The sequence below is a fragment of the Hyla sarda genome, chromosome 9 (assembly GCF_029499605.1).
Source record: "Hyla sarda isolate aHylSar1 chromosome 9, aHylSar1.hap1, whole genome shotgun sequence".
In the NCBI taxonomy this organism is placed as follows: Eukaryota; Metazoa; Chordata; class Amphibia; order Anura; family Hylidae; genus Hyla; species Hyla sarda.
Genome location: NC_079197.1, coordinates 87,479,545 through 87,504,643, shown reverse-complemented (window position 1 = coordinate 87,504,643; position 25,099 = coordinate 87,479,545). Strand labels below are relative to the sequence as shown.

Here is a 25,099-nt window from a genome sequence, read left to right as displayed (position 1 = left end):
CCCAACCCAGTCCTCAAGGCACACCAACATTCCGGGTTTTTTCAGTTACTCCATTGGAATAGAACAGGGAAAAATTTAAATCCTGGACTGTTGGTGTGCCTTGAGGACTGGGTTGGAAAACACTGGTTTAAAGTGTTAAAGTGTACCTATCATCAACAAATCCTTTTTATATAATGAAGATAATACCATTATATGTATATTTGTAATATACATTGGTTTACAAAAAAAAAAAAAAAAAAAAAAAAAAAAGGGTATATTTTTGTCCCTACAGCTATTGTTTGTGTGTCTCTATGGGGAGTCCAAATACAGGAAGTGTGGGTGGACAAGCAGAGCTCTGTGCACCAAGGCTCTATGACACGCTCCCGACTCACAGAGCAGGAGGATTGACGAGCCTGCACAGAGCCCTGCTTGTCCTGCCCTCACTTCCTGTATTTGGACTCCTCAGAAGACACACAGACAATAGCTGCAGGGACAGAATTTTTTCACCCAAAAATATACACACTTTTTAATCAATGTATATTACAAATATACATATAATAGTATTATCTACATTATATCAAAGGTTTTTGTTGGCGACAGGTACACTTTAACCTATTATTATATAATGTGTATGGCCACCATACGGCAAATCCTTTCTCAGATTGTAAATTACCCAGAGAACAGCTTCAACCCCCCCAATTGGCTGATATTATAAATGTAAAATAAATTGCTATTAATTAGCGCCAGCATTTTTCAAATCAATTTTTCAAGGAAACCTTAAGGCCACATTCACACGGCAGAATTTACGTGTGGAATTCTGCACAGACAGAGTCCCATTGATTTCAAAAGGATTCTGCTGCACTGGTCACACTGCAGAATTTCTGTGCCAGATGTTTCTGCCCTGGGAATTCCGATTCCGGCGTCCGCAGAAGAAAAAAAAAAAAAAGACACGTCTATTCTTTCTGCAGATTCCACAAATAAATGCATTGCCGTCTATGAGATGGCGCATTTCTGAGCAGTCCTACGCTGGCATATTCTGTCGCTGTTCCGCTGTCTGTGAAATGTCCGCACAGAAATTTTCCATGCGGACATTCCACCATGTGAACATAGCATAGGGGTAAATTCACATGGGTAGATTTAGAAGAGAGTTTGCAGTAAGTTTTCTGATGCAAGTTTAAGCTGCTGTGGGTTTTCTGTGGCAGATTTTCCACAGTGGAAAATCTGCAGCAAATTACAAGTCAAAATAGTCTGCTGTGGATTTTCCGCTGCAGAAAATCTGCTGTGGGTCAAACTTGCAGTGGGAAACTCTCTTCTAAATTTGCCCGTGTGAACGTACTCTAAATTTGATGCTTTGGAGACCCCATATAGTATATAAACTACATATAGCAAGAACAAAGTGACATAATATCACCTGTGCAACCTGCCCGGTTTAGCATGCCCCAATAACAACAGAAGGCTATGTTCTCACTATTTTAGGAATAATTTTGAGACATAAAACATCTAAAAAAAAAGAATGGGAAAATGTTTGTCAGCTACATTGTAGGTTAATTTTACATCTGCAATTATTACAAATGTGCAAGAAACCTCTTTTGTGACCCTTTTGTGACTTATTTTGCCTGTATAAAAAACAGCCCAGATATACCAATGCTATTGAATCATTAAACAGAACAAATTAAGGCTATGTTCCGATTCAGTTCTTTGGACTGTATTTTCAGCTTTTTTCGCATGAGGCTATGATCCCACACTGTTTTTTCCAGCTATTTGCTTTTGTTTTGACATGTTAAATAGGCCAAAATCCTGTATGGGAACACAGCTTGAAGGTAGAAACTAAAACGGCAGATATTCTGCAGCAGAAAATGTGCCAAAGGCAGAAGTGGATCCAGCTGGAAACTGGAAGTAGTACACCTTCCATTATTATGTCCCCTTCTGGATCCACTTCTGCTGCAGAAAATCTGCAATGTATTTGCAACGTGTGTCCCTACCCTTAGACTGGACAGTCTAAAAATTAGCAAGAGTGATCACGCTGAATTTAAAACACCTTTTAGATTTTGTAGTTTAACTTTAGACTACTAATTAGTTAGCTTACTTTGCTCCAAAATTTACGCCACAAGTCTGTTGTGGTTTTCGGGGCCGTGGGGTGGTGGGGGGGGGGGGGGGGGGGTGATCATACACAAGCCATGTCTCTTCATAAGGCAATGCTCCCTTTTTGAATGCATTACAAAAGTGTAATAATCAGCACGTACGCATCACTGAAGTTTACTTATCTCCTGGTGCCCTATTCCATGGCCTGATCCACACAGTAAATGAGCACCAACCCCAGAGATCAGCACAACAAACAAGCCTATTCGACTGATAATAGGGCCCTTAGGCATATTTCACAAGAGACTTTTCTGGCATAGAGTTCAGTAAATGTTGCAAAAATCTGCAACAATTTTTACACTAATCAGCTGGTGTAAAGCAATATTCCCCCTTTTTTCTATACCAAACATTCTATGTGAAACGTATTGCTGCAAAAGTGCTGCTACTGAAGCCTTAAAATTGGTCTGACAACCTGTGACAGAATTCAGGAATATATTGGGTAGACCCTTCAATTACCTCATTCAATGCTTCCCCAGTTTACCATTTTTTTCACACTCAAAAAAATGAGAAGAAATATCATAAAATGTTAAACTACTAAATTCACCCATTCATGGCAGAAATACATCTGCCTGCTTATTGGCCCAGAGCAGGCCTAACAGAAAGGCAGTAACTTACTGTACTTAACAAAACAATACTTCATCTCATGCAACAAACACATGAAAAATAGAAAATTACAAGCGCTGTACAATTCACAATACAAACATTTGCAAATACTGCCACATAAGCATTTTAGTGGGACTTAATGCTTCTTTTTGCAGTGCACATTTTACAAGAAAAAAAATAATTATATATATATATATATATATATTACAAAACACCAAGTGCCCATACTAAAATTCCTACTTAGGAACATAAAATCAATTTAAAGTGTATCTGCCATCTATCCGCAGTGGAGGCGGCCATTCTGTCTAATGCAACATGAAAGTGCAGCCTAAGAATTCAGCAGACGTAGGATTGGTGAGGTGTTTTACAATGCTCTGTATTTATTCAGGCATGAACATTGACACAGTCTACAAAATGTCCGCTTCCACTGTGTGCAGGCGCCTAGGACACTTAATCAATATAAGACAATTATGTAATGTTTGCGCATGGTACCTGTGCATTACCTGTACAGATATTTATAGATACAGATTTACTTATAATAAAGTGAATTTGAAAAGGTCTTGTTTCTTTATAAACTACATTGCCCAGTCATTAAGGAGTTATTTAACCTCCTTACTGCTGCCCAGTCCTGTAACTCCTTGTACTTCACATAAAGGGCTGCAGGCACAATGGCAGTGAAGTGGCTTCCACACCATGGACTACAACAAAGTGACACATAGTGTCACAGACATAGCAGTGAAAATGCATTGCTGTAACTATTCTACACTTTATGTTGGTATATATTTTTCCCCTTAGGTTATATATGTACATTTCTATATTTACACACACATTTTCCTCATTTTTTTAATACAATCAAGAAAAAAGATACAATTTGTATCAACAAACAAAAGGTCAATTCTGGTAGTGAGGCGGGTATTTCGGCTGCCCTTAATCTCATCTGGCATCAGACTGGTCGTTGGTTTGGGATTTGACTACATTAGTTAGAAATGGGGAATGCTATTAATCTGTAATGGTAGGTGCCCTCAGCTGATCAAGCTAATGTGGGAATGTAGCAATGGCCAGTAAAATATATTCACATTATTACCCATTGGGTAACTTAACCTTTTACTATATTAATGATCAGCGATTCCAGCTAAGCTATAATGTAGTTTACTGGAGTCACAAATCCTTTCTAATGTCAGATGAAAGCTAACCTTCTACGTAGTACATTTTAGGCTTAAAAGCAGAGAACCTTTGGTTTATAAAGCAAATTGCTAAAGACTCTGATCCATACTGAGCAACAGGTTAATATTATGGTTGGGATTACTCATTTAAGCCATGGGCGGGCAAAGGAAAGATAATGTACTGCTGCAGTTTGTGCAGTAGAATCACCCTATGAGAATAAAACATCACTATGGATGCTGTAGAAAAAAGGTACACAGTGTAGCAAATTCTTTTTTTGTTCAAATTAGATTTTAATCACTTCTTTGGATGCAACATGCTGATCTAGCTATGGATTTTTGTGGAAATTATTCATTGCGTCTTAGACATGATCAAACTGTTTCTAAAAACAAAAGTATCTTCAAGTGATGAAATCCTACTAAATAATGATGGCAACACGGAATGCAGATGATAATTCCAACTGGAATATTACAAGGTGTATTGATTAAGATAAGTCTCTTCCGGTATAGAACGTTATAGACTACAACTACTTGGTAATGTTCATAGATCCTGTAGACTTAACAAAACACCTTATGGAAAAATGTGAATAGAAGGCTGCAACCTAGTGAGGAAAATCTTTTTTTTTACACCATTCAACATTTTAGCTCAACTGAGCTTATCGCAAACTGTAATGTTGCATGATATAATAAACAGGATTGTCATCACTGCAGTACTGTCTCCTACTTTTTTTTTTTTTCATATGGAATAGACTGACATTAGGATCTGGTCTGGGGGGAAAGGACCATTCTCGCCTATATTTGATGTCCCCAGTTCTGCTATTTTTGTCATTACTTAATAATACCCAACAATAATGTAATTCAATGTGGACATTAAAGTGCTGCTAACAACTACCTAGACTCCTTAACAGGGGGATGAATATTAGAGCAGCCGAAGACCCATTCCTCAGATATCCAGAGAAAACCCTGACGGCAGCCTGACGTTCCGTTTGTTTCACAGTAAGAAACATGTAGGCAGTTATCACCTTCTCATGAAGAAACAAAAGGGCTCTAAGCTTGGCCCTTGTACACTTTCATGAAAAAACTGAAGCCAACAGTTCACAGCACAAGGACTGGCTGTGAATGGCCTCAACATCTTTAAAATATTATACAATGGGTGCCTTAAAAAATTAAATAAGATAGTGCTAAGGGTCAGCAACCTGAGTGCAGCAAAAGACAACCAAGAAAATGCCTGGCCAGGTAACGCTATCTGCAGAGATTTTCTCTAACTACATAATAACAAAAAAAGAAATTCTTTATCGAGAAAGAGTAAAGTCTGTTTCACCAAAGTAATCCAGTACCTGCTGGAAAGAAGTGGGAAGGAGAGTTCTACCTTTTGTATGCTAAGCAATAGAAAGGTCATATACTGATGACTGTCACTGAATGGCAATGCTGTCTCTCTCTGGTGACTCACACCTAACGTAAGTGACATTTACAAATCTATTTCAGAAACTATAGTGCAGAAACCTCAAAACATTAAAATTATATTTAAAGGGAAAAACATGCACATACTAGATCCTCATCATAAGGAAATGTGCTCAACTGCACATTCAATGTTATTACTCCCATTGTTATATTAGTAAACCTTTAGATAAGCATCTTTGTCATGACATACAAACCAGTCTGCTGTATCTATTCAAATAGACTAAAATAACCATCCAAAATCTTATTTTCCACAGTGGTGGATACTGCCATGACGTAGAGCAAGATCAGTGTATATGTTTCTGATAGTTTAGGATGTTACATTAAAAAACTTGTACGTCTCTTAAGTATATTTTGAGTTTCTACATAGAGAATTTCAGTATACTTCACAAAATAATCTGCATTTGGCATCATAATATAATAAGCCATAGTAAATGTTTCCGACACAAGAACAATTCATTTAGTGATTGTATTTAGAGGCATATGGCTTTTACGGAGGTATGACAGGTGATGGAATTGAACCTAGGTGAAACAAAAAAACAAACATTCAACTACTGTACATTAAAAACCTGGAAAAGGTGCAGTTTGTCATCCTTGAAAGATACAAACCTATCCAAGTGGCCAGGAATACAGTGTCTTTGTGCAGTCAAGACAAAGACGTTCTATATTGGTCTGTAAATCACTAGGTTAAGATAAAACTATACACAGATAGATAAAGATATCTATCTCTACACACATTTATATTGAATAAAACTGCAAGTACACAATTAGGCATGCAATATAATTGCTAACAATATGAATAGGTGCTTCTATGAACAGCTGAAGAGACAACATAATGCAAGCAGCTCATGTGCTTTGATGATCTGCTGGAAACTCCAGCATCAGAGAGCTTAACCAGCCCTTCCATCCTCTTTATTAAGAATAGAAACGAGCGATCTTACCCCCAAAGGAACTGAGGTTTAACCTGTCATGCAGGTTTAGCAGGGATAAATATACCTATACAATAAAATATGCACTCCTCTTGGAATGCTGTAAAGATCACAAAGTTTAGCTTAAAAAAATAAATACAGTAAAAGTTTGTTGTGTCCACATATTGATTACTTGGTGGCAGAAAACTAATAACTAGGTCATCCAAGTATGCAAAAAGGTGTAGAACACTGCCAGGTTTTATTCAGGCAACTTGATCAATAGATACTATTGTCCAGACAATAAAGGTGGGAATTAACAGTGGTGATGGCCTGATCTCAACTTGGAAACAATGACAGCTGCAAGCTGCTGTGCATCTGTCATATGTGGGTTTTTCTCCATGACTGAGAGCACCACCCCTTGTGGAAAGATGTTACACAAATTCTTGTATGTTTGATACTGATGCTCAGGAATGATGTGTTGCTCTCTGGGTTCACTACTCATAATTGGCCAGTGTGGCGACCTCCAGAGCTGTTCCATCTTCTCTGGCATACTCCTTACCATCACTGGTTCATAGCAGGGTTGCATCAGGCTATTGCTAAGTGGGTACGAGTGGTAGCTATATGAATCTGTAGGGCATGGTAAAGGATCCCAACTGGCATGCTGTTCACGGCACAATGGTGGCCTCCTTTGCCGCATGGGGTTACTTTCATAAAGACGAGAGTCAGATATGCTATCCATTCTAGTCATGACTAAAGCTCTACCAGGCTGAGCATTGGCAGAAGGGTGCATGTTCTCTGGTGCTGGGTAATCCCCTGGGCAACTGGATCTTGCTCCTACCAACTGATGTTGTATGTGAAGAGCCAAATGTGAAGAGGACTGTTTACGAGGCATTTGCATGGATTCTTCCTGTCCATAGCTTTGTACGCGAGTAAGTGCTTCATGATAGCCATGTACAAATGGTTGCAACCTACTCTGTGGAGGCCTTTGAGGCTTCATAGTATCCTCCAGACCCTGTTCTGTGATACCTAAATAGAGATCATTGTAAGAAGAGTAGGAATCGCTACTAGTGTGGCTCATGCAGCTGTCAGGACAAGGGCTGGAGTTCCTAGAAAAACTTGCTCTGTCTTGTTCAGAGGTGTAGTAGTCTGAGCTGTGCATTCCACTTATGCTTAGGTTTGAAAAGTCACTAAGCATAGAGTAATAACCGTGATCTCCAAGGGACTCGTATTTTGGATAATCCTCAGTATAACTCACAGAATTGCCATGGCTGTTGGTCACCAAAATTGGTGGGTAGTGTACACTTGCCATGTGTTCCAGAGAAGATTTTTGGTGGGAAAACTGCGATGATCCTGGTACTGGACTACTTGCTGAGCGAGTGTTCAAAGCACTTACAGCATGGCTCTTAGGAGGAGGCAGGATTGGAACACTCAAGGCAGACACAAGTGATGGCACTGAGTTGGCCTCTGACTTGCGGGCTGCTGAAAGTCTCTGCTCTGGTTCTACAGCTGCAGAACGAATACTTGGGTCAGATTGTCTTTTAGGGGCAATACGTTTAGTTTCAATGGACCCATCTGCCTTGGAATTAGATGAACCAGTTCCACATTTAACCAGTGCACCTTCACTCATTGTCTTTACAGCTGACAGCTTAGCACTTATACGGAGTTCATCAGCCACCGATCTCAAAGGCTGGTTTGCTCGCTCAGGGTGGTAGTACTTGCATTTGTGCCCATAGGTGCATTTTTTTCCTGAAAGTTAAAAAAGAGCAGGTTAAGAAATTTTTAAAATAAACACTAAAGCTCCTGTTCTGTTATTTTTTTTTGTTTTCCGGGATAAGTTTAACATTTAATATTACTTTTGTAATTATAATCACTTCAGTGTATAATTATGCCATGAATATAAAGGATACATATAAGTAACCAGATATGTTGGTGGTAAAAGGTTATCTGTGTGTGATGAGTTTTTGTGCTAACTTTTTCCATATTTCTTTTCTGATAGTCAGGGCTGTATTTGCCATTAGGTACCAGTGGGGCAGTGCCCACTGCCTGTGAGTAATAAAAAAAAATATTTTTATAATAAATATATTAAATATACACACACATATATATATCTTTATTTTTCCCCCCTCTCATTTGGTAGAATCAACATGGGTCAGAACAGTTACGAATTTTACCTTCAGATTTGCGGCCACAGCCGGTCATATTGTGAATTTGTGATTTTAATATTTACTGTGTATAGGGTGAGATCCATGGTGAATGTAAATCATGCTGTGTTTGCTGCGTAATTAAACAGATCTGCAAGGAAATAATATGACGTGTGGAATCTCCATAGTGGGGTGTATTCAGTCCAAGTGCCTAGGGAGGCATGAGCTTTAAATTAGTTAAATAAGACCTATAACCTCCTAGAATACCTCTTGGAGTAATAGGAGATATAACTACAAAACCATTCTCAAAACTTACATTATATGGAGAAAAGTATTGGGACACATTGCTGTTCAGCCAATCACTGGCCGAGATGGAGGAGACATTGCTGTGGTCAGCGATTAGCTGATTGGCAGTCTGATGCGTTGACTACAGATTTTTTTTTTTTACATTAAAAGTCACATAACATTTTTAACCCCTTAACCCATCCTGGGAAAGTACGGTACAGGTACGCCCTCGCGTCCTAGGACTTAAGGACCAGGGGCGTACCTGTATGCCCTGGTCCCATTAACAGGGTTTAAACAGTTCTCACGAGCTGAGAGTGGTTTAAATTCGGTGGTTCCCGGTTGATACAGGTAGCCAGGACCCATGGCTAATGCCGGGCCCAACCGAGCAAGCCGATGCCCAGCATCAACCCTTTAGATGCTGCGATCAAAGATAATCACAACGTCTAAAATGTGGGGTTAGCGGTGCCGGTGGCTCAGTGGAGCTGGGCGGGACATCCGCGGCGACATCGCAGGTCCCAATCAGCTGAGTGGATGGCGGGAGGGCCCTTACCTGCCTCCTCGCCATCCAATTGGTTTTCTATTGCTCCTAGCCTGCTATGCAGGCTAGAGCAGCAGAGCGCCAATAAGAATGATCAATGCTATGATATGGCATAACATTGATCAGTATATGATATTAGAAGATTGCATGTTATAGCCCTCCATGGGGGCTAAAAATATAAGTGAATAAAAGTGAATGAACCCATTCCCTATTAAAAATTTGAATCACCCTGGTGTTCATAGCGCTCGCTCCCGCCTGTCTGATTGACAGGCTGGGAGCAAGCGCAGGCGGACTGAATTCGGACTGATGCCTGGCCAGCATCAGTCCTAATTCAGCTGTGACGTCATCCGCCCTGCAGCCGGCCACTAGGAGGGAAACCCCTAGTGGCCGGATTTTCAAGAGGTAATTAAAATAATATACTTTGACAGAAAAAAAAAAATTGAAGTATATTAGAGATAAGTTGTAGTACATAAGTACTACAACATATAGAAAAAAAAATGACCGTGCCCACTGAAAAAAAGGGGATGACGGTGTCCATTTAAACATATTAATTTTGGTGCATGTAGTTATAATTTTTTTTAAAGTAGTAATCTAAAATAAAACCTACATAAATTGGGTATCCTTGTGACCATATGGACATACAGAACAAATATAAGGCGTCAGTTTTACCGAAAATTGCACTGTGTAGAAATGGAAGCCCCCAAAAGTTACAAAATTTTTTTTTTTTTTTTTACATTTATCACACAAATAGATATTTTTTGGTTTTGCAGTAGATTTTGTTATTAAATGATTGATGTCATTACAAAGTACAATTAATGGCGCAAAAAAACAAGCCCTTATATGGGTCTGTAGGTGCAAAATTGAAAGAGTTATGATTTTTAGAAGGGGAGGGGGAAAGAACGAAAGTGCAAAAACAAAAATTTGCCTGGTCCTTAACCCCTTAAGGGGTTTTTCCATTTTTGCATTTTTATTTTTACCTCATCACCTTCTAAAAATCATAACGCTTTCAATTTTGCACATAAAATTCCATACGATGGCTTATTTTTTGCGTTACCAATTCTACTTTGCAGTGACAGTTATTTTACCAAAAAATCCATGGCGAAACAGAAAAAAAAATTAATTGTGCAACAAGATTGAAAATAAAATGCCATTTTGTAAATTTTGGGGGTTTCAGTTTCTAGGCAGTGCATTTTTTGGTAAAGATGACACCTTATCTTTATTCTGTAGGTCCATACAGTTAAAATTATACCCTACTTATATAGGTTTGATTTTGTCGCACTTCTGAAAAAAATCATAACTACATGCAGGAAAATTTATACGTTTAAAATTGTCATCTTATGACCCCTCTAACTTTTTTTTATTCTTCCGCGTATGGGGCAGTATGAGGGCTAATTTTTTGCGTCATGTTCTGAAGTTTTTATCGGTACCATTTTTGCATTGATGACTTTTTGATTGCTTTTTATGATATAAAGAGTGACCAAAAATACGATATTTTGGACTTTGGAATTTTTTTGCGCGTACGCCATTGAGCTTGCGGTTTAATTAACAATATATTTATATAGTTTGGACATTTACGCACGCGGCGATACACAGTATTTTTTTTTTTTGTGGGAAAAGGGGGGGGGGGGAGGATTCAAACTTTTATTAGGGAAGGGGTTAAATGACCTTTGTTAACTTTTTTTTTTTCACTTTTTTTTTTTTTTTGCAGTGTTATAGCTCGCATAGGGGGCTATGACACTGCACACACTGATCTTTTACCCTGATCCCTGCAAAGCCATAGCTTTGCATGGATCAGCGTAATAGGGGCTTGATTGCTTAAAGGGGTACTCCGGTGAAAACCTTTTTTCTTTTAAATCAACTGGTGACAGAAAGTTAAACATATTTGTAAATTACTTCTATAAAAAAATCTTAATCCTTCCAGTACTTATTAGCTGCTAAATGATACAGAGGAAATTCCTTTCTTTTTGGAACACTGATGACATTACGAGCACAGTGCTCTCTGCTGACATCTCTGTCCATTTTAGCAACCGTGCAAAGCGGATGTATGTTATGGGCAGCATGGTGGCTCAGTGGTTAGCACTGCTGCCTTGCAGTGCTGGGGCCTTGGGTTCAAATCCCACTAAGGACAACAATAAATAAAGAGTTATTATTATTATAATGATGTCAGCAAAGAGCACTGTGCTCGTGATGTCATCAGAGAGAATTCGAAAAAGAAAAGAATTTCCTCTGTAGTATTCAGTAGCTAATAAGTACAGGAAGAAATAAGATTTTTTAATAGAAGTAATTTACAAATCTGTTTAACTTTCTGGCACCAGTTGATTTAAAAGAAAAAAGGTTTTCACCGGAGTATCCCTTTAAGCCTGTAGCTCAGGCTTTCGAGCAATCAAACGCAGATCGGACGAGACAAAGAAGAGACGGACTAAGCAGATGTGAAACTTTCCCGGCTGCTCAGGCGGGCTGTTCGGGACCGCCGAGGTGAAATCACGGCATCCCAAACAGCTTACAGGACACCGGGAGGGACCCTACCTGCCTCCTCGGTGTCCGATCGGCGAAGGACTGCTCCGTGCCTGAGATCCAGGCAGGAGCAGTACAGCGCTGATAACAATGATCACAGGCGTGTTAAAACATGCCAGTGATCTGTATAAAAGATCAGTGTATGTAATGTTATAGGCCCCTATGGGAGCTATAACACTGCAAAACAAAAAGTAAAAAAAAAAAAAAAAAAGTGTTCATAAAGATCATTTAACCCCTTCCCTAATAAAAGTTTTAATCACCCCCCTTTTCCCATAAAAAAAAAAAACTGCGTAAAAAAAAAAAAAAACATATGTGGTATCGCCGCGTGCGTAAACAAACTATAAAAATGTATTGTTAATTAAACCGCACGGTCAATGGTGTACACGTAAAAAAATTCCAAAGTCCAAAAAAGCTTATTTTTGGTCACTTTTTATACCATTAAAAAATGAATAAAAAGTGATCAAAAAAGTCCGATCAGAACAAATATAGAACCGATAAAATCTTCAGATCACGGCGCAAAAAATGAGCCCTCAAACCTCCCTGTATGTGGAAAAATAAACAAGTTATAGGGGTCAAAAGAGGACATTTTAAACTTAAATACATTTTCCTGCATGTAGTTATGATTTTTTCCAGAAGTACGACAAAATCAAACCTATATAAGTAGGGTATCATTTTAACCGTATGGACCTACAGAATAATGATAAGGTGTATTTATACAGAAATATGTACTTTGTAGAAACGGAAGCCCCCAAAAGTTACAAAAATTGCGTTTTTTCTTCGATTTTGTTGCACAATGATTTTTTTTTTTTCCGTTTCGCCGTGGATTTTTTGGTAAAATTACTAATGTCACTGCAAAGTAGAATTGGTGATGCTAAAAATAAGCCATAATATGACTTTTTAGGTGGAAAATTGAAAGGGTTACGATTTTTAAAAGGTAAGGAGGAAAAAACTAAAATGCAAAAACTGAAAAACCCTGCGTCCTTAGGAGGTTAAGGTCAAAATGGGCTTCATCCCTAAGGACGCAGCCCATTTTGACCTTAACCCCTTGAGGACCCAGCCAATTTTCACTGTAGGACGCGGCCATTTTTTGCACATCTGACCACTGTCACTTTAACCCCTTAAGGACCAGGCCATTTTAAGGACCGGAGCGTTTTTTGCAATTCTGACCACTGTCACTTTAAACATTAATAACCCTGGAATGCTTTTAGTTATTCTGACTGAGATTGTTTTTTCGTGACATATTCTACTTTAACTTAGTGGTAAAATTTTATGGTAACTTGCATCCTTTCTTGGTGAAAAATCCCCAAATTTGATGAAAAAAATGAAAATTTTGCATTTTTCTAACTTTGAAGCTCTCTGCTTCTAAGGAAAATGGATATTCAAAATATATTTTTTTTGGGTTCACATATACAATATGTCTACTTTATGTTTGCATCATAAAATTTATGAGTTTTTACTTTTGGAAGACACCAGAGGGCTTCAAAGTTCAGCAGCAATTTTGAAATTTTTCACAAAATTTTCAAACTCACTATTTTTCAGGGTCCTGTTCAGTTTTGAAGTGTATTTGAAGGGTCTTCATATTAGAAATACCCCATAAAAGACCCCATTATAAAAACTACACCCCCCCAAAGTATTCAAAATGACATTCAGTAAGTGTATTAACCCTTTAGGTGCTTCACAGGAATAGCAGCAAAGTGAAGGAGAAAATTCAAAATCTTAATTTTTTACACTCGCATGTTCTTGTAGACCCAATTTTTTGCAAGGGGTATTTGAAACCCAATTTCTCTTGAGTAAGCACATACCTCATATGTCTATGTAAAGTGTTCGGCCCACAGGTGATTCACGACTTTTGCATATGTAAAAAAAAAAAAAAAAATTTTTTACCTAAAATGCTTGGTTTCCCAAAAATTTTACATTTTTAAAAAGGGTAATAGCAGAAAATACCCCCCAAAATTTGAAGCCCAATTTCTCCCGATTCAGAAAACACCCCATATGGGGGTGAAAAGTGCTCTGCTGGCGCACTACAGGTCTCAGAAGAGAAGGAGTCACATTTGGCTTTTTGAAAGCAAATTTTGCTCTGGGGGCATGCTGCATTTAGGAAGCCCCTATGGTGCCAGGACAGCAAAAAAAAAAAAAAAAAAAAAAAAAAACCCACATGGCATACCATTTTGGAAACGAGACCCCTCGGGGAACGTAACAAGGGGTAATGTGAACCTTAATACCCTACAGGTGTTTCACGAATTTTGCATATGTAAAAAAATATATATTTTTTTTTTTACCTAAAATGCTTGTTTTCCCAAACATTTTACATTTTTAAAAAGGGTAATAGCAGAAAATACCCCCCAAAATTTGTAACCCAATTTCTCCCGAGTACGGCGATACCCCATATGTGACCCTAAACTGTTGCCTTGAAATACGACAGGGCTCCAAAGTGAGAGCGCCATGCGCATTTGAGGCCTAAATTAGGGACTTGCATAGGGGTGGACATAGGGGTATTCTACGCCAGCGATGCCCAAACAGAGTGCCTCCAGCTGTTGTAAAACTCCCAGCATGCCTAGACAGTCAACGGCTATCTGGCAATACTGGGAGTAGTTTTGCAACAGCTGGAGGCTCCGTTTTGGAAACAGTGGCGTACCAGACGTTTTCATTTTTATTGGGGAGGGGGGCTGTGTGGGGGTATGTGTATATATAGTGTTTTTTACTTTTTATTTTATTTTGTGTTAGTGTAGTGTAGTGTTTTTAGGGTACAGTCACACGGGCGGGGGTTCACAGTAGTTTCTCGCTGGCAGTTTGAGCTGCGGCAGAAAACTTGACGCAGCTCAAACTTGCAGCTGGATACTTACTGTAATCCTCCGCCCATGTGAGTGTACCCTGTACGTTCACATTGGGGGGGGGGGGGGGGGACATCCAGCTGTTGCAAAACTACAACTCCCAGCATGTACGGTCTATCAGTGCATGCTGGGAGTTGTAGTTTTGCAACAGCTGGAGGCACACTGGTTGTGAAACACCGAGTTTGGTAACAAACTCAGTGTTTTGCAACCAGTGTGCCTTCAGCTGTTGCAAAAGCTACAACCCCCAGCATGTACGGACAGCGGAAGGGCATGCTGGGTCTTGTAGTTATGCAACAGCTGGAGGCATACTACTTTGGCTGGGGATGCTGGGGATTGTAGTTATGCAACAGCTGGAGACACACTGGTTTGCTACTTAACTCAGTGTGCCTTCAGCTGTTGCAAAACTACAACTCTCAGCAGTCAGACAGCCAACGGGCATGCTGGGAGTTGTAGTTATGCAACCACCAGATTTCAGCAGGCATCGGGCATCGGCTCCGCTCCAGATGGTTGCGGGGGGCCGGTAAAACACATGACGTTCTCATACGTCATGTGTCCTTAAAGACTCGGAAATGGAGACGTATGAGAACGTCATGTGTCCTTAAGGGGTTAAACATTAAACAACTCTGGAATGCTTTTACCTATCATTCTGATCCAGAGATTTTTTTTTTCGTGACATATTCTACTTTATATTAATTTTTACAGTATTGAGTAATGGGTTCTGTATGGACCCCTGCTAAGCAGTCGAAATCACCCAGCATTAAGAGATCAATTTATGAGACAATTTAAATAATATTGTGCTCAAATATAACCTTTAATGATCATTATCATAAAAATCACCTAAATTGTAATGTGCCTGTGCACCCCAAAAACAAAAAAAGATCAAACTAATGATACAATTTGCGGCATAAATGCTAGTCCATTAGACAGTCGGGTAATGTAATACCCCTATCGTCACAGGTACTAGTCTTATCAATCAGCAACACCGGCCCATTGTCCCAGCAGGGACAGAATATGGGTCCGTATGCTCAGGATTTAACCACCGCAAATTGTATCATTAGTTTGATCTTTTTTTGTTTTTGGGGTGCACAGGCACATTACAATTTTGGTGATTTTTATGATAATGATCATTAAAGGTTATATTTTAGCACACCCTGAGCACAATATTATTTAAATTGTCTCATAAAATTGATATTCTACTTTATGTTAGTGGTAAAATGTTGTCGATACTTGCATCATTTCTTGGTGAAAAATTCAAAAATTTGATGAAAAAAATTTAAACTTTTGCTTTTTTTTTTTTTTTACTTTGAAGCTCTCTGCTTATAAGGAAAATGAATATTCCAAATAAATTATATATTGATTCACATATACAATATGTCTACTTTATGTTTGAATCATAAAGTTGACATGTTTTTACTTTTGGAAGACATTAGAGGGCTTCAAAGTATAGCAGCAATTTTCCAATTTTTCACAAAATTTTCAAAATCGAAATTTTTCAGGGACCAGTTCAGTTTTGAAGTGGATTTAAAGGGCCTTCATATTTGAAATACCACACAAATGACCCCATTATAAAAACTGCACCCCTCAAAGTATTCAAAATGACATTCAAAAGGTGTGTTAACCCTTTAGGTGTTTCACAGGAATAGCAGCAAATTGAAGGAGAAAATTCAAAATCTTCTTTTACCTCTACAAGAACATGCCAGTGTAAAAAATGGAGAGAAAATACCTCATATGTGTATGTCAACTGTTCGGCGGGCGCAGTAGAGGGCTCAGAAGGGAAGGAGCATCAATGGGATTTTGGAGAGTGAGTTTTTTCTGAAATGGTTTTTGGGGGGCATGTCACATTTAGGAAGCCCTTATGGTGCCAGCAAAAAAAAAAACAAAAAAAACAAAAATAAAAAAAAAACCACATGGCATACTATTTTGGAAACTACACCCCTCAAGGCACGTAACAAGGGGTCCAGTGAGCCTTAACACCCCACAAATGTTTGACGACTTTTCGTTAAAGTTGGATATGTAAATGATTATTTTTTTCCCACTAAAATGCTAGTTTTCCCTCTAAATTTTAAATTTTTACAAGGGATAATAGGACAAAATGCCCCCCAAACTTTGTAACCCCATCTCTTCCGAGTATGGAAATACCCCATGTTAGGACAAACTACAATGCTCAGAAGAGAAGTAGTCACATTTGGCTTTTGAAAATCAAATTTTGCTGAAATGGTTTTTGGGGGGCATGTCCCATTTAGGAAGCCCCTATGGTGCCAGGACAGCAAAAAAAAAAACAAAAAAACCACATGGCATACTATTTTGGAAACTACACCCCTCAAGGAACGTAACAAGGGGTCCAGTGAGCCTTAACACCCCACAAGTGTTTGACGACTTTTCGTTAAAGTTGGATGTGTAAATTATTATTTTTTATTTTTTTCATTAAAATGCTAGTTTTCCCTCAAATTTATAATTTTTACAAGTGATAATAGGACAGAATGCCACCCAAAATTTGTAACCCCATCTCTTCTGAGTATGGAAATACCCCATGTGTGGACGTCAAGTGCTCTGCTGGCGCACTACAATGCTCAGAAGAGAAGGAGCGCCATTGAGCTTTTGGGAAAAAAAATTGTTTGGAATGGAAGTCAGGGGCCATGTGCGTTTACAAAGTCCCCCGTGGTGCCAGAACAGTGGACCCCCCCACATGTGACCCTATTTTGGAAACTACACCCCTCACAGAATTTAATAAGGAGTGCAGTGAGTATTTACACCCCACTGGCGTTTGACAGATCTTTGGAACAGTGGGCTGTGCAAATGAAAAACTACATTTTTCATTTTCACGGACCACTATTCCAAAAATCTGTCAGACACCTGTGGGGCGCAAATGCTCACTGTACCCCTTATTACATTACGTGAGGGGTGTAGTTTCCAAAATGGGGTCACATGTGGGGGGGTCTATTGTTCTGGCACTATGGGGGCTTTGTAAACACACGTGGCCTTCAATTCCGGACAAATTTTCTCTTCAAAAGCCCAATGGTGCTCCATCTCTTCTGAGCAGAGTAGTTCGCCCGCAGAGCACTTTACATCCACATATGGGGTATGTTCTTACTCAGAAGAAATGGGGTTACAAATTTTGGGGGGCTTTTTTCCTATTTTCCCTTGTGAAAATGAAAAATTTAGGGTAACACCAGCATTTTAGTGAAATTTTTTTTCCATTTTTCCATCCAACTTTGAAGAATTTTCATTAAACACCTGTGGGGTGTTCAGGCTCACTATACCCCTTGTTACATTCCGTGAGGGGTGTAGTTTCCAAAATAGGGTCACATGTGGGTATTTCTTTTTTTGCGTTTAAGTCAGAACCGCTGTAAAATCAGCCACCCCTGTGCAAATCACCAATTTAGGCCTCAAACTTACATAGTGCACTCTCACTCCTGAGCCTTGTTGTACACCCGCAGAGCATTTTACACCCACATATGGGGTATTTCCGTACTCAGGAGAAACTGCGTTACAAATTTTGGGGGTCTTTTTTTCCTTTTAATGCTTGTGAAAATAAAAAGTATGGGGGCAACACCAGCATGTTAGTGTAAAAATGTTTATTTTTTTATACTAACAAGCTGGTGTAGCCCCCAACTTTTCCTTTTCATAAGGGGTAAAAGGAGAAAAAGCCCCCCAAAATTTGTAGTGCAATTTCTCCTGAGTACGGAAATACCCCATATGTGGCCCTAAACAGTTTCCTTGAAATACGACAGGGTTCCAAAGTGAGAGAGTGTCATGCACATTTGAGGACTAAATTAGGGATTGCATAGGGGTGGACATTAGGAATCACTGGTGTGGAATACCCCTAACATGGTGCCTTCAGCTGTTGCTAAAGTCCCAGCATGCCTGGACAGTTAGTGGCTGTCCAGAAATGCTGTAAGTTGTTGTTTTGCAACAGCTGGAGGCTCCGTTTTGGAAACACTGCCACACAATCCGTTTTTAATTTTTATTTGGGGGGGGGGGGGGGGGGGAACGACAGTGTAAGGGGTGTATATGTAGTGTTTCACCCTTTATTTTGTGAAGTGTAGTGTTTTTAGGGTACATTCGCACTGACATGTTACGGTGAGCCAGGAGTTTGGGCTGCGGCAAAAAATTTGCCGCAGACCAAACTTGAAGCAGGAAACTTACTGTAAACCTGCCCGTGTGAATGTACCCTGTACGTTCACATGGGGGGGGGGGGGGGGGGGGGGGGGGCAAACCTTCAGCTGTTTCAAAACTACATCTCCCAGCATGTACTGACAGACCGTGCATGCTGGGAGTTGTACTTTTGCAACAGCTGGAGGCATACTGGTTGGAATACCTTCAGTTAGGTTCTGTTACCTAACTCAATATTTTCCAACCAGTGTGCCTCCAGCTGTTGCAAAACTACAACTCCCAGCATGTACTGATCACCAAAGGGCATGCTGGGAGATATAGTTATGCAACAGCTGGAGCTACGCAACTACAACTCCCAGCATGCCGAGACAGCTGTTTGAGCATGCTGGGATTTGCAGTTTTGCAAAATCTGGAGGGCTACAGTTTTAGAGAACAATGCAAAGTGATCTCCAAACAGTGACCCTCCAGATGTTGCAAAACTACAAATCCCAGCATGCCCAGACAGCAAACAGCTGTTTGGGCATGCTAGGACTTGTAGTTTTGCAAGATCTGGAGGGATAGAGTTTAGAGACCACTGTATAGTGGTCTCAAACTGTAGCCTTCCAGCTGTTTCAAAACTACATATTCCAGCATGCCCAAACAGCTGTCTGGGCATGCTGGGAGTTGTAGCTTTGCAACATCTGGAGGGCTACAGTTAGAGACCACTGTATAGTGGTCTCAAACTGTACCCTCCAGATGTTACTAGGCAACACACCAGCGTCCGTAGGATCCAGCCGCACGACATCGCCGCCCGCGGATCTCCGTCGCCCGCAGCCTTTGGACAGGTAAGTGACCTTCGGCGCCGGTCCCTGTCGGGTTTCCCCGTTCTGTGGGTGGGCAGGACGGGGAAAACGAAAGTTAACCCCCCCCCGCCCCCGATCTGCTATTGCTCGTCGCTTCTGGCGAACAATAGAAGGGGTGGCACCCCTGCCACCTCACTCCTATCCCTTCAGGGGGATCGTAGGTGTCTTAGACAACCACGATCCCCCTTATATTCTGGGTTACTGGGTCACCATAGACCCGTAAGGACCCGGAATTGCGCAAATTGCAAGTGTGAATTCACTTGCGATTTGCCGCGATCGCAGACATGGGAGGGGGGGGGGTTGTTTCTGATGACCCCCCCTGGGCGTTTGCACGGGATGCCTGCTGAATGATTTCAGCAGGCATCCCGGACCAATCCCCGCCCGGCGGGGGCCGGAATTCTCCATGACGTACGTGACGCGTACGTCATGGGTCCTTAAGTACCAGGGTGTCATGACGTACGTCAAGGGTCCTTAGAGGGGTATTCCAGGAAAAACATTTTTTTTATATATATCAACTGGCTCCAGAAAGTTAAACAGATTTTAAATTACTTCTATTAAAAAATCATAATCCTTTCAGTACTTATGAGCTTCTGAAGTTAAGGTTATTCTTTTCTGTCTAAGTGCTCTCTGATGACACGTGTCTCGGGAACCGCCCAGTTTAGAAGAGGTTTGCTATGGGGATTTGTTTCTAAACTGGGCGGTTCTCGAGACACGTGTCATCAGAGAGCACTTAGACAGAAAATAACAACCTTAACTTCAGAAGCTCATAAGTACTGAAAGGAAAAGTGGGATCCAGAAAATGAGGCATTATGTTTAGATAATGATTGGATAAAGGGTGCCCTAACATTTTTTACATTGGTAGAAAATTTTTAGGACACCCCCTATCCAGGCATTACCTAAACAAACATAATGCCTCATTTTCTGGATCCCACTTTTTTGGAATAGAACAAATAAAAAAAACATTGCAGAGGGGGGCGACTATATAGCGGCTATGTCTAGAGCAGAGGGCAGATGGATGTTCAATTTAAATTTCATGGTTCCTTTTGGTTTAAACACGGACTTTGAAATGTTTGCTTACTTGTAATATATTGCTTTGGACTCTGAGTAAGCCATCATATATTATTATTCATCTTTTTCATAATTTTTCTTACTTGGACCATATTCACACTGTGCGGTATTTAAGTGAGTTTTTGATGCGTTTTATACACAGGGGCTGCTGTCTCTACTTAAGGAACAATCTCCAAATCAAAAAATAGAGAAATGAAGGAAGTTCATTAAAATACATACCAATAACCTGGATGACACCAATAGATGAATGATGGACAGCTTCTAGTATAAATAGCCGTGACCCCATACCATCTATGATCTCTGAGGAAGGAAAATGTATTTTCCGAAACGCGTTATATCCTTTTTGGCCCCAGGCCCATGCAGTAGTGACGTCACTAGCAGAACCTGGGTTACGGATAAGCGCTATTACACCAGGGAAGCCAGCCGTTGAGACTCTTCCGGCCGGAGCAGATCTCCTGGCGTTCAGCCCCCTGGTACAGTACATCTCATCGCTCAGCAGAGGATCTCTATTTGGAGCCCCCCAAAGTTACCCGGAACGGACGTAAGAACTAAAGAAAAACGTATTCCGCAGCAAAACTACGTGCATCAGCAATAGGAAGCAGGTACCACGGACATCAGCACATGTAGTGCTAGTTAGAGTAGCCATCTGCTTTTACTTTCTATTGAATGCTTATGCCTATGGACAAATGTAATCTGGAGTACAACACACAAGTCTATTATTATTTATTTGCTTTTTTATTGTAGTGAACACAGAAGCTCCTTTTTCATCTGCACACTAGGACTGTATGATCCCTTCAGATACTAAGTAAGTGGATTATTAGTTACGTAGACACCATAGCGCCGATACACATATATTTATATATTTTTTAATTGACAAATCTGTTTAACTTTCTGGAGCAAGTTGATATATAAAAAAAAAAAAAGTTTTTTTTCCTGGATAACCCCTCTAAGATAGTGGTAAAAGTTCAGAGTATAGCATCAATTTTCCATATTTTCACAAAAAAATTCAAAATCTGAAATTTCAAAATTTTAGGGACCAGATCAATTTGAAGTGGATTTGTGGGGCCCCCATTAGAGAAACTGCACCCCTCAAAGTATTCAAAATGACATTCAGAAAGTTTAACCCTTTAGGTGTTTCACAGGAATAGCAGCAAGGTGGAGGAGAAAACTCAAAATCTTCATTTATTACACTAACATGTTCTTATAGCCCAATTTTTTTTTTTTTTCATTTTTACAAGGGTAAAAAGGAGAAAAAGCCCACCAACATTTGTAACCCAATTTCTCTCAAATATGGAAATACCTCACATGTGGACGTAAAGTGCTCTGCAGGCACACTACAGGGCTCAGAAGGAGCAAAATATGACTTTTGGAGAGAGAATTTTGTTGAAATGTTTTTTGAGGGACATGTCGCATTTAGGAAGCCCCCATGGTGCCAGAACAGCAAACAAAAAAGACCCCACATGGCACACTATTTGGGAAACTACACCCCTCAAGGAATGTAACAAGGGGTACAGTGAGCCTTAACACCCACAGGTGTGAAATTTACTTTAAAGATGGACGTGAAAATGAAAAATTAAGATTTTTTCTCACTAAAATGCTAGTTACCCCACATTTTCATTTTTCACAAGGGGTAATAGGAGAAAAAAAAAATTGTAACCCCATTCTCTGAATATGGAAATACCTCATACGTGGACTTAAAGTGCTCTGCGAGCGCATTACAGGGCTCAGGAGAAGGCGCGTCATTGGGCTTTTGGAGAGGGAATTTGGCTGGAATTGTAGTCGGGGGGCCATGTGCGTTTACAAAGTCCCCACTGTGCCAGAACACTGGACCATTCCCCCACATGTGACCCCATTTTGGAAACTACACCCTCAAGAAATGTAATAAGGGGCGCAGTGAGCATTTACACCACACAGGTGTCTGACAGATTTATAGAACAGTGGGCTGTGCATATGAAAAATTAAATTTTTCATTTTCACAGACCATTGTTCAACCTGTGGGGTGTAAATGCTCACTGTACCCCTTATTACATTCCTTGAGGGGTATAGTTTCCAAAATGGGGTCACATGTGGGTATTTCTTTTCTTTTTTGCGTTTGTCAGAAACACTACAACTATTAGCCACCCTGTGCAAATCATCAATTTAGGCCTCAAATGTACATGGTACGCTCTCACTCCTGAGCCCTGTAGTGCACCCGCAGAGCACTTTGCGTCCACATATGGGGTATTTAGAAATTGTGTTACAAATTTTGGGCGTCTTTTTCCTCTTACCTGTGTAGAAAATAAAAAGTATGTGGCTACACCAGCATGTTAGTGTAGAAAATGTCATTTTTTTACACTAACATGCTGGTGTAGACCCCAACTTTTTATTATCTTAGGGGGTAAAAGGAGAAAAAGCCCCCAAAATTTATAACAATTTCTCCAGAGTACGGAAATACCCCGTATGTGGCACTTAACTGTTGTCTTGAAATACGTCAGGGCTCCGAAGAGAGCCCCATGCGCATTTGAGGCCTAAATTAGAGATTTGCATAGCTCACGGCAGTGTTTCCCAAACAGGGTGCCTCCAACTGTAGCAAAACTAAAACTCCCAGCAGGCCTGGACAATCAATGGCTGTCCGTGCATGCTGGGAGTTGTAATCATGCAAAAGATGGAGGCAAAAAAGTTCACCAGCTACAACTCCCATCATGCACGGACAGCCAAAGGGCATGCTGGGAGTTGTAGTTGTGTGCCTCCAGCTGTTGCATGACTACAACTCCAAGCATGCCTTTTGGCTGTGCATGCTGGCACACAGGCCTAACCTCCTGCTGCTGCCTCCGGACCTCGCCGCCTCTGGACCCAGTCGCCGCTCAGGTGACCCCCACCGCTGCTGCTCTGCAGGAGCTGTGATTGCTTGGCCCGTCCTTAAGGAGGCACCACTGCCACCTTACTCCTGCTGGGCAGAGGTGATTGGTGCTGTCTCACCCTTATTTTCTGGGTCACCAGCGACCCGTTTGGCCCGGAAAAGCCATGATTCGCTGGTCAGAATTGACTGGCGAATCATGGCGATCGCCAACAAGGAAGAGGCGCCTCAGAACCCCCTAGGTGATATGCCGGGGTAGCTGCTGTGAGATAACAACAGCTTTACTGGCCCGATCACCATGTCCAGAGACGCGGTGATCCAGGAATGTACCACCATAAATGTATGGCGCTGTGCGCTGAAGTCCTTAAAAAAGCACCTGTCATGATCTTGTTAAATTTTATAATCCTCCCAGTTCGCTGCCCCCCATCGTGATAAACCACCCCCTGCCTTTATTTTTTTTTATTTTTTTTTGTTTTCTACCTTAATATTGTTTTGTATTTTTTGCGTAGTATCATATAGTATACTTCATTACTCACTCTGTACACACAGCCCAGAGTAGTTCAGTATGAGCATAGTGTTCAGGTGTGTCTCCTTGAGCTCTCAGGACTAGAGATGAGCGAACTTTAAAAAAATTTGATTCGGCCGATTCTCCGAATTTTCTGAAAAAGTTTGTTTCGATCCGAACTTTTTCGCGGCGAATCTATATTAAAAAAGGCTATTTCTAGCCTACAGACAGCCTCAATAGGGTATAGAACACTTTGCTGTGTTCTAAAACACATATGGAGTGTACTGGGGTAGTGAAATAATACTGTTATTCAGAATAACATGCAGATTACCGGCATCGCTTTTAGAATCACTGCCGCACAGCAGCACAATGACAGAGCCTGGTGGTGGCATCAGCATGAGGACACCATATAGTGGCTGAATGACACAGCGTGGAGCTGTTAGCAGCATGAGTAGGCACTAGGCCTTCACAATCCCTAAGATTAAAAGATGAATTTAGATATTTAAAACAAAGATTTTGGATAGCGGGTGCTACCTATGATAAAATTAGAATTTCCCAGACCCAGGCCCAGCAACGGTATCAGTAAACCATATATTGCCTGAATGACACAGCCTGGAGTACACACCAGGGCTTCACAATCCCTAAGAAAAAAACACAACAATTCAAAATCTTCTTCAAATTTTTTTTAGATAGCAGGTGCTACCTATGAGAAAAATTCTAATTCCCAGACCCAAGCCCAGCAGCGCCATCAGTAAACCATATATTGCCTGAATGACACAGCCTGGAGTTGACTGATGCATGAGGAGATGAAATGAAATGTCAGATTTTTTTATTTGAAATTTAAATCAAAGTTTGAGTGTCCCGGACCCCAGCGTGTGGGTACAAAGGACCAAATCCAACAAGCCCCCACAGGGCTCATGTGGCCGTGAGATGTAGGCGGAACTTCTCCATTGCCCTGACCAGTCATTGTTTCCAAGATTTTCCCCAAGGCAAACCATGTGAAGAACAGCGTGACACCGCCGTGCTCTGCACACATGGTATGCTGAAGGGCCACTGAGATTTGTACGTGCGGTGAAGGCCGAGGACACGGTGGAGGAAGAGGAGGCGGAGTCGCACACTGTCACAGGACCAACTGCCTGAGAGCGAGAGCGTGGAGGAGGAAGCGGTGTGACCTGTCCA

The 25,099-nt window shown here is 40.6% G+C and overlaps 1 protein-coding gene across 5 annotated transcripts in view; it reads right to left on the bottom strand.

The window, feature by feature from the left end:
* Positions 1-234: 234 nt before the first annotated feature.
* Positions 235-25,099, bottom strand: part of ZC3H12B (zinc finger CCCH-type containing 12B) — a 116,931-nt gene continuing 92,066 nt past the window's right edge. For all 5 annotated transcript variants that reach the window (XM_056540852.1, XM_056540855.1, XM_056540856.1 and 2 more), the window contains exon 6: positions 235-7,993. In XM_056540852.1, coding sequence (XP_056396827.1) covers positions 6,561-7,993 — 1,433 coding nt within the window. In that variant the 3' untranslated portion in view covers positions 235-6,560. The remainder of the gene's footprint in view (positions 7,994-25,099) is intronic.